General features: G+C 26.1%; 1 protein-coding gene across 1 annotated transcript; it reads right to left on the bottom strand.

Annotated features, from left to right (window-relative positions):
* Positions 1-4,331: 4,331 nt before the first annotated feature.
* LOC136074894 (uncharacterized) lies at positions 4,332-7,243 on the bottom strand. The gene is made up of 4 exons (XM_065787114.1): positions 7,093-7,243; positions 6,831-7,013; positions 5,785-5,917; positions 4,332-4,815 (listed from the first exon to the last, which is right to left on the bottom strand). The coding sequence occupies exons 1-4, from the start codon at positions 7,192-7,194 to the stop codon at positions 4,487-4,489; spliced, it is 747 nt and encodes a 248-aa protein (XP_065643186.1). The 5' UTR covers positions 7,195-7,243; the 3' UTR covers positions 4,332-4,486.
* Positions 7,244-11,087: the final 3,844 nt, after the last annotated feature.

An 11,087-nucleotide genomic window follows, 5' to 3' on the forward strand; every position in this document is an offset into this window, starting at 1 on the left:
TCTTCTATATGTTGGATATATTAAACAATAGTTATGCCTATAACAGTCATCCGTATTATTAACTTGTTGTTACATACTTGAATTTATAACTAATATATTAGTAGAATATAGTAATTTAAAATTCATAAATTAAATAGTGCAACATTCGCTTGCAACAGTATTTGTTCTATCACAAAGTTTAAAGATTTTTATTTTTTTCTAACTATAATACTTTATATTTATAGTTCTTTAATGTATAAAATTGTAATATATGTATGAAATTTATTGTTCCTTATAAAATTATTAAAAATTAACAAACCCAAATATTGATATAATATTTAATGGAAGAAGAATTTAATTTAGCATTAATTTTGACATGAGTTATTTGATTTTTGTTGGATTATGAAGTATTTTTGTTGTTCTAAACTTTTTTTTTTTTTGTAATAACATTTAAAATGCTAAAATGAACTAAGGGCTCTTCAATTTTTCCCTTAGGCCTGTTTATGACTAGCATTCTTTCTCAATTATAGCGATCGATCTGTTTTAACTATTTTGAAAAAGCTCTCTTCTATTTTTATAAAATAGTCTTATAAAAAAAATTTATAGTTTTTTATTCTAGCATGTATCTAAAATAGTTAAATGGTCTTAGAGCCCCATTTTTTTTACCCTTTCTCCTCATTTATGACACTATTTTTGGATTTTAAAAAGCTATTTTCTATTGTTTTAAGACAAATATTCTTAAATAAAAATGGTTTCATTTGAGCCATCACAACATAAAATCTGGCGTTCCCTCGGGTGCACAGATATATATATATATATATATATATATATATATATATATATATATATATATATATATATATATATATATATATATATATATATATATATATTTATATATATATATATATATATATATATATATTTATATATATATATATATATATATATATATATATATTTATATATATATATATATATATATATATATATATATATATATATATATATATATATATATATATATATATATATTTATATATATATATATATATATATATATATATATATATATATATATATATATATATATATATATATATATATATATATATATATATATATATATAGGGTGACCACAAAGTATCCGCACACGAGACGGTTTCATCTTGTGAAAATAAAAGCATAAAAGCACTTATGTATTTTCTTATTTATTTGTTGTTTTTGGTTAATATTATGTCTTAAACTTTATATACTTTACTTTATATACTTTGTAAACTATGTTCAATTGGTTTTTTTAGAATGGTGCGCGTTTCTCCTTTGTGCGGCAACTTTTCCTGATTTTATCAACTTTTCTCAATGGCCGCCATCGAGCCCCGATCTTAACCCGATGGATTTCTCAGTCTGGAGCGTCCTAGAAGGAAAGGCATGCCAAAAGCCGCATAAAAATATTGAAAGTTTAAAAAAATCACTACTGAAAGCTTGGGATTCTCTGGACCCTGCCTACTTGCTCGCCACCGTCGAAGCATTCCCGAGACGCCTACAGGCCTGTTATTTTGCTGATGGAGGAAAATTCGAATTCAATCTTTGAATCATAATTGTTATAGTTCAATAAATGTTTTAAAATAAAATTTGTGTTCCAAATACTTTCTACATGATTTTTATTAAGCTCTTTATCTGTGCGGATACTTTGTGGTCACCCTGTATGTATATATATATATATATATATATATATATATATATATATATATATATATATATATATATATATATATATATATATATATATATATATATATATACATATATAGTTTACAATTATTATTCATAATATAAACTCGGTATCTAAAAGAGCAACAAAAAGATATAATATGGTTCTTGTTACCAGAATCATTTAAAATATATTAATGGTTAGTTAAAACTAAAATTTGGCTTCAAAAAAAACAAACCCTTTGTCGGTAAAATTTGATTTTGTCAGTTGCTCCCCCTCCCCTCACGTCTTCGTCATTCTGCACGGCCCTGCCTACATAATGCAACTAGCATTATATATATATATATATATATATATATATATATATATATATATATATATATATATATATATATATATTTATTATGTATAATATATGTAATATATTATACATAATATATATATGTATTTATATATGTATATATATATATATATATGTATATATATATATATATATGTATATATATATATATATATTATGTATAATATATGTAATATATTATACATAATATGTATATATATATGTATGTATATATATATATATATATATATATATATATATATATATATATATATATATATATATATATATATATATATATATATATATATCAGTAGAAAGAATAAAGTCAGTAGAAAGAATAAAGTTCTTAAATTTAGTTTTAGAAACGGGAAGCTATATTGACAAATCAAATTTAGGTGCAACAATTTTCTGCTATAGATAAGGTACTCGATAGTTAAAGCAAAATTAATTGAACTTTATTTGACGAAAAGGTTCAACTCTTTCGTAAAGTATATTTGTTTATAGATTATGGGAAACGATTGGTCATTTTTAGCGCGTAACAAAAAATATTATAGACATTTGGTTCGTAAACTTAATTTAATCTTTAAATAAAATATGAGAAACTAATGACGTTTTTTTTCAAATACATGTCGGTACTTTTTATAATTTTGTCATCAGAATTTTTTTTTAAATATTTTATATATAATTTCTGTTTGATTTTTGAGGATTTTCAAGTCCCTTTCCCCCTTCTTTTCCATACGCATAATATTTACAAGTTTCGTAAATTAAAAATGTATAAATTACGTATCAATCAAGTATCGTGAATTAAAATATATAATAGAAATTATAAAAAAAATTTCATCAATTTTATATTTTTTGGGTAAACGCGATCGACAAACCCAAGACTTGCAACTAAAAGCTTCACATTGGTACCTCATGTTGTTTTGGCAATGCTTCCAAACTCTGCGTCACTTTTTGCACCTCTTGATGTCTCAGTTTTGTTGCACTTACTTGCGTTTCTTTAAGGGGTCGTCCATAAAGTACGTACGCTCGGAGAGGAAAAGGGGGTCTGCAAATGGCGTATATGAGATTTAGGTCAATTATAAAAGTATGGAGATTGGAGAGTATTAGGTCAATTATAAAAGTATGGAGAGCATTAGGTCAATTATAAAAGTATGGCAACACTAAATTAAAAAAATATCATGAAATATTGGGTTCATAGGATAAAAGCGCAGGTACTTTTAGGGAGGTAGAAGGTACTCAAAAAAGCGTATGGGAAAATGGGGAGGGAGAAGGGGGAGTTTGGCGGAAAAAAAGCGTACGTACTTTATGGACGACCACTAACTGCTTAGACTTTTTGGCCTCATCGTATTAAAACAATTTTTACACCTTTATATAGAGTACAAAATTCTCTACAATACGGTGCCTCGCATTTTTAAAGATTTTTTGTTTTGGCTTTCAATTTTTTTTTGGTAAGTTTTACATCCATTTATCAACACTTGTGTGGTTTGGATGGTTAATCATAATGACATATAAATTCCATTATGTAAAAGTTGAAGCAATATTTTACAACCGGATGCCATTCCTGACGACCCCCACCTTTTCATTAATTATTCCCACCCCATTTATTAAATATGGACTAAAATTCCTACACCCCTGTATTATAACATTTTATTTTATTCAGCTTTATATCATTAATACAGCCTCATGACTATAGAGTTGGTAAACAAATTTAAAATAACATGACATCTTGTTCTGCCTTTTTTTTAAAGACTGATAAAAATATAAATTTATATTTAAGGTCACTTTAAACAGAATAATAACTAATGTGCAAACTCTTGTTTTACATTTTACAATTAATTTGACAATGAGTGAAAAACTAAATCTATATTAATTATTATTAAAATTACCATATTTATATTACCATATAACAAAAGCAAATTTTCAACAAATTTTTTAAAAAACATTTGAAATTAAAAAATAATAAATAAATTGGAATAATAAAGTTTAAGTTTGAAAAGAAACTCCTAAGGATTTTTATTATGCTGATCAACTTTGGATATAAATTTCAAACATTGGGGTGTCCATAAAGTACGTATGCAGTTATGATGGAAGAAGGGAGTCATCCAAATGCGTACAAAGGGAGGGAATATTACAAACAGCAAGTATGTATGCATTTTGACTATTTTTCTAATGAATTTTTACTAAATTTTATACCTCTTTTACACAAAAGGCACACATTTTCTTTCACACATTTTTTTTATGGAATTTTCACCCAGCTGCTCGTCGCTTAATACCCTTTATATCCTTTTAAAGAAAACTGAGAATTAACAAAAAGCTGTGATTAGTTTTTTTTTACCTTCTGAAATTTTAAAAGGTGGAGGTTTTTGTAATAAACAATGCATACGTGCCCAATGGGGAAGCTGCGCACATGGAGGAGGGTTGGAAATCTGTGGTTTTACTGTGTACGTACTTTATGGATGCCCCCCATCAATATTTTCTGTGTGATCTTTTAGTTTTTTTTTTGGAAGACATGAATTATCATTTATATCAATTTGCATATCTTCATGGTCTCTTCCACAATAATTGCCATTTAGTGCTTTTATCAAACAGTCACCCGTAATATTCAATCCCAAAAAATTTCGATTAAACTCATTCAAGCTTGGGTTGTCATTACTTCCTCCGCGTCTACGTTGTTTTGAAAAATACTCTTCTAAAGGGTCTTGTGTAAACTTCTCAGATAACAAATAACAAACTCCGTTTTCTTGAAGAAGACATTTGCCAAGTTCAGTGAAAGAATGCACTAAGTAAATATAATAAGTAAAGAGAAATGCACTAATTAACTATTTTACTCAATGATATGTAAAAACTCATATGTTATATATATATATATATATATATATATATATATATATATATATATATATATATATATATATATATATATATATATATATGTATATATATATATATATATATATATATATATATATATATATATATATATATATATATATATATATATATATGTATATATATATAATGTTAGTGTATTCTACAAACAGAGTGCTCAATGTTCTAAAAGAACAGAGCAATAATAAATTAAAATAATTTATGTATATATATATTATATATATATATATATATATAATTTATATATATATATTAATAATATATATATAATATATATATATATATATAATTTATATATATATATATATATATTATATAAATTTAAAGACTCAGATCAGGTGGTTGTTTGCCATAGTAATAACAATAATATTTCAGCTTTTATGTTTGCTGATATGCTGAAGCATGTATTTCATTTAACTAATATATAACTGAGCATTATATATACAATACGCTGGAATTACATACTAATTAACTTATATTATTATATAAAATATACAAACAAAAGTGATAAAATAAAAAAATTTATCATTATATTTATTTTATCACTTTTGTGTTGCCCCTTTCAATTATTATTATTTTATTATATTTTTAATATAATATATTATTAAATATATTATATTAAAAATATAATAAAAAAATAATAATTAAAAGGGGCATGCAATCATGTATTTTTTTTGTCTCTTGCATATGTGCAAAACAGTATAATTTGTACTTTATTATTAATTATAATTACAATTTGTTTTGGCCTGAACTGGAAACAGTGTAATCTAGTACAAAACTGATTGCATATCCTACACACTGCAAATGTATAAAATATAACAACTTAATAACCTCTAGATAATTCAAAATATACTCAAACCTGTTATTCTGAATCCATCTAAAGTTTGTTTACTCAAACAAAGACGTTTTTTATCATCATCTTTTAACCATGGAATAGTTGCAGAAGCGAATTGCCAATCATTAAAATATTTAAGGAAAACATCATTCAGCCACTAAAAAAGAAAAATAAAGATTTTCCTTTACATAGGTTATAATTTGTATGCATATCAATAAAACAAGGGTACGGTTATAAATTAAAAAAAAATTATATAATTATAATTTTATAAGACAAGGTTTTAAATGTTGTTTCAGCTAAACATAAAGAAAAAGTAATGAAAAAAATCATTATGTTTGGATTAAATAAATCTGTGTGCAATGAAAAAAAGAAAAAAGGACTGAAATTTGAAAGCAGTTTTGTTTAAAAAATAAAGTTTGTAGTAAACTAGGTGGAATTATTACTCTTCCTATTTAAAAGAAAAGGGCACAGACTACAGGCAATACTTTTTTTAAAAAAGGTATATATTTTTTATTTTTGCAGTTACCCCCAGTTAAAAAAGCCCTTTAATCCACTTCATTGAACAAGCAAACAAAATAATCATTAGTAAAACTGGAAAAATGATAAATATTAATGTATATATCTTATTTAGAAGAATTTACTTATTGAAAATTTAAAAAAATAAGTTTATAAACAGTCTTCTTCATTTGACGAGGGCTCTCAAGCTAGGCCAGTTTTGCGCTTGGCCACATGCCCACAAATAATTTGGTTAGCACTTTTTTAAACACTTGCCAAAAAATCAAATTTCCGAAAATTTAAAAGTTTTTAAAATTTCAAAAAATCATTTTTGTTCATGAAATACTTTGATGATAAAGTGTAATAACACTTTTATTTATTTATACAACTCTTAAAAAATATATTTAATAATAAAAAAAACAATAATTTCCAAAATTGCACATGCCAGCCTAATAATGACTGTCTGGCCATCGCTTTTGGGTACGCTTGCATAAAATTTTAAACAGAGTAGACTGTATAAGCATATCTCTATTCTAATCTAATTGAAAAGACTTATTAAATACAATTTTTTTTACCGCAAATCTCTCATCTAGATGTGAAGTATATGGATTTAACATAGGTTTTCTTGTTTTATTTGCTTTCTTACTGACATTGAAGCAATCAAAAAAATTATCCATTAAAGAAATAAATCGCCGCAATTCTATAGTACCATTATCCCCTTGTTCCTCAAGCATATGCATTACAGTTGTACTGAGAACCTAAACATAAAATGTTTATAAAATATTTATTTTACAGTGGCCATGAAGATTACAAGTATTAGGTCAATTACAACTGTACCTGTGCAGCAAGATTTACACGCATTCGAGATTGTGGTGTTAACTGAATGTGTTCTTCTCGCAATTTATGGCCCATTCGTAATCCGATTCCATCACGTGACATACCTAAGTCCCATTCATACACACTGACAATTTGTGGCCAACATAGACGTTTTCCATTAAACTAAATAATTTGTCTCATACCATTTTTTAAACAAATTAATAATTAATAATAAAACATAACTAAAATCAATGTCACCAGTAAAATATTTTAAGACACTAACACTTGATTGCATATATTACCATCAAATTCCTAGTTTTGTGATTCCAATGAGAATTTTCTAAATTGTTTCTGGTTGTTTTGATAAGGTGTGGTACATCAGATATAAAGTATAATTTACGATCTAAACAAATATTATAACTGTTACAAACTTTTCATTGTCATTTTTATAAAAAAAATTGATCAAGAAAATCTGTGGAAAAGATTCACTAAAACAACAACAAAAAAATACAAACCTGGATGCCATTTATGTTTTGTCCAATAAACACAATCATCTTTAAAGTTATTGACACCCTCCATTAAATGAAGTTGAAAAAACTTTCTATTTTGCGAAGAACCATCAGTCACAATGCAACGAACTTTAAGCCCAATACTCTCCAAAACAAATACAGCTTCCCAAGCACATGAAAAAAGCTGATCACTTCTAAGTCCCTCAGACGCAAAATGACCAAAAGAACAACATAGAGAAGTAAATAAACCTCGAACCATAAAAACAATAACATATTTTGGTAAAGTAGGTTCTGATTCAGAAAGACCTTCACATTTACTCTTAAATGACTCTAATGCATCATTAATTTCTCCCATTTCGCTTATTCCTACTATTTTTCCACTGGTACTACTGAACACTAAGCCACTTTTAATTTTCATTTCATCAAAAACTAAAGATACATTTTTTTCAAAATCTTGAAGTTTACAGATATTAGCTTGTATAATTAGGCGCTCTATAACATTATGATTAAAAATAAAGGAGGGGGAGGGGCAGGCAAAAGAAGACCCATTTTAAAGCTGATTTTAGGTTATATTAGGGCCTAATTTCAAGCTATTTTTAGTTGTATGGGTATTATTATTAGAATCACTTGTATGGGTATTGTTATTATTATTATTAGAATCACTTGTATGGGTATTATTCTTAGAATCACTTGTATGGGTATTATTATTAGAATCAATTAGAATATGGGTATTATTATTAGAATCAATATGGGTATTATTATTAGAGTTATTAGAGGGGCAAAATTTGAAGTTACGCCACTGCCTAAGAGTTCTAGTTTTTAAATTTTTCATTGGTGTTGTATTTTCATTTTTTTAAATTTATTATATCTAAGATAATTTTCAAGATATAACAAAAATAGTTTTTCAATTAGGTTGTTTGGAACAGAAATGTCATTTTCTAAACATAAAAAACTGAGACTAAGTCAAAGTTTTGAAACATTTGAACATGCAAAACAACGAGCAAGTGCGAAGCAAAATAAAACTAGAAAAAATCATATAGGCTCATATAGTTGGTTGGTCAATGAATGTTTTGCTGAAGTTGAGAATTATGAAATAAGAACATATTAATTTTACTAAAATCACAAAAGCTCCAAAAGAAAAGTAAGGCTAGTGCTTTGCCTCCAAACAGTGGTCAAGTTATTAAAGAATTTCTTGAAAAAAAAGGCATTGATTTAAAAAAAAGTTTAACTACAAGGGTATAGGAAAGAGCATCATAAGAAGATCCAAGCGAAGAATTATTGGAGCTAAAGTGTCAATGCCAACAGAACAAATAAAAAAATTAAACAAAATATGAAAACGAAAATAAGCTCTGGAGATTAAACAATAGGAGAACTAATAACTCCACAATTATTTGAAATATTAAAAATCAATAAAGATAATTCGTATATAAAAATCTTAACTGAGCCTAATAGGAGTAAAATCCCTTTAATTGTAATAAGGAAAAAGTTTGCATAGCAACTTAAAAAGTTCTTCAGATTGCACAGCACTGAAGAATTTTAAAATATGTCAAGAGAAGATATAATCTTTGAACTTACTAGAATTAATGAATTTTCATATATTATGGACACAACAACAGAGTTATTGTTACAAAAATAGAGAAGTTTCAGTTATAAACGCCACCTTCAATTATGGCATGATGGATTTATAATTAACAACCATGCTCATGTTTTATTCATAGTTAACTGTTTATATGACCTAGCCATATATTTAAAAGATGATGAATATTTTACAAAATATAAAGAGCAAGTTAATGTCCAATCAATTGTTGAAAAAACTGTACTTTATATAATGGCACGTTGTCAATCTTCTGATGCCCAACTTTTGAACACAAAATGATGAAATGAGGACAATCGGTTGTTAAATTATCCAATTAGTGTAGATAGCATTTCATTATTTGATAAGATGAGATTTTTTCATGGTGATGCCATGAATAAATCTGAGTACTTACTACTATAAATCTACATGAAGCTTGTCAATTAGAGATTGGTCAACAAAAAAGGCGTGAATATCCATGTTGGTTGTGTCCAAACAGTATTCAGTGTTCAGGACAGAATTGACAAAATCTTGAGCACTAATTGCAGCGAGGAAAAAATACGCCAAAATCGAAACAAACTTTATAAAAATTTAAAAAAGTATGAAATTGTTACCAAATTACATGTAAGAGGAAAGCACTTTTATTGTAAAGAAAATAAAAGCAGTTTACAAATTAAATTGATGAAGAAATACAAGAAGATAATACATCAATGAAAGATTTAAATCTAGATAGATATGAAGTTTTGCCATATGAACCATTACATGATATAAAAGATCATATATCAAGTTTGTATGATGAAAGATGAAGATGAAAAAAATTTGTATGATGAAAGATATGGTTTGTATAATGAAAAATAACGATGAAAAAAAATATTTTAAAGGTATGGTTACCTTGTCTTTTAATAACAAAGAGTGCAAACGTAGAGTCGACTATAGAAAAAGTTTGTTAAAATTAGTATTAGTGTTGAAGGGTAAGATTGATAAACTAGCATTTGATTAAGTATCTAGAATGGTTAATATACAGAGCATATTATATTCCAATGAATCAACAAAGTCTATAGAAAACATTTGTTTCCTTCAAAATCAAAGTTTTCTTCACTTGATATATTTAAAAGAACAAGTGAAAGATAAACCAAGATCAATTACCATGCGAGTTTTGTTTGGAAAATATTTACATGCATTATTTGTTCACAGTCCTCAAATGTTAAGAATCTAATACAGAGGAGGAAGAGCGCAGTTTGAATGAGTTAAAAACTATCAATAGAACCACAGCAAACCACTATAATGATTATGTTATTGTGAATAGCCTTTTACGATTATGAAGTCGTCATTTATTTAATAAAGGATATTCCAATCATCAAGAAAATCAACACCAAGTAAGTAAGGATGCCTAACATTTCGAAAGAAAAAAATCACATATTTCCTTTCGGATAATCAAAAAATACCCATGGGCATGGCAAAGTCATTTGGAGAGAATATCTGACAATATTTGTGAGCAACATATATGGTGGTATGAAACCGATAAAGGAATAACATTTCGAGATGATTCAAGACCAACTGATTCGTTAGTTCAACTAAGGCATTTTAGATCAGTTTTTATAAAATCGGAAACAAAAAATCTATCAGAATGTTGGAAAAAATGCATTATCAACAAGCAAATAATACAAGCAGAAAAAATCAAAACTGAAGATGATATAGGAAATGTCTTTGTAACTTGCCCTAATTTTCTTCAAAAGTTTAAAGGAGAAGAACCTGTAATCAAGACGTCAAATATAGGATTATCAATAGTAGAGGATGTTGTAAATTGTTTGCCAGTAAAATGAACTTTTAATGTTTTAACTTAATTAGCCTATTATTATTACTGTTGTTGTTTTATGTGTGTTGTTATATATATATATATATATATAATTTATAAATAGATATATGTATATATA

Source organism: Hydra vulgaris, chromosome 01 (genome assembly GCF_038396675.1).
Source record: "Hydra vulgaris chromosome 01, alternate assembly HydraT2T_AEP".
In the NCBI taxonomy this organism is placed as follows: Eukaryota; Metazoa; Cnidaria; class Hydrozoa; order Anthoathecata; family Hydridae; genus Hydra; species Hydra vulgaris.

Bases quoted from the DNA above. Each gene is read 5' to 3' on its own strand.
- LOC136074894 (XM_065787114.1), bottom strand. From the start codon at position 7,194: ATGTCACGTGATGGAATCGGATTACGAATGGGCCATAAATTGCGAGAA. The intron at 5,918-6,830 runs GTAAAAAAAATT...TTTCTTTTTTAG, and splicing joins ATCTAGATGAGAGATTTGCG to TGGCTGAATGATGTTTTCCT. The intron at 4,816-5,784 runs GTTTGAGTATAT...ATATTTACTTAG, and splicing joins AGATGGATTCAGAATAACAG to TGCATTCTTTCACTGAACTT.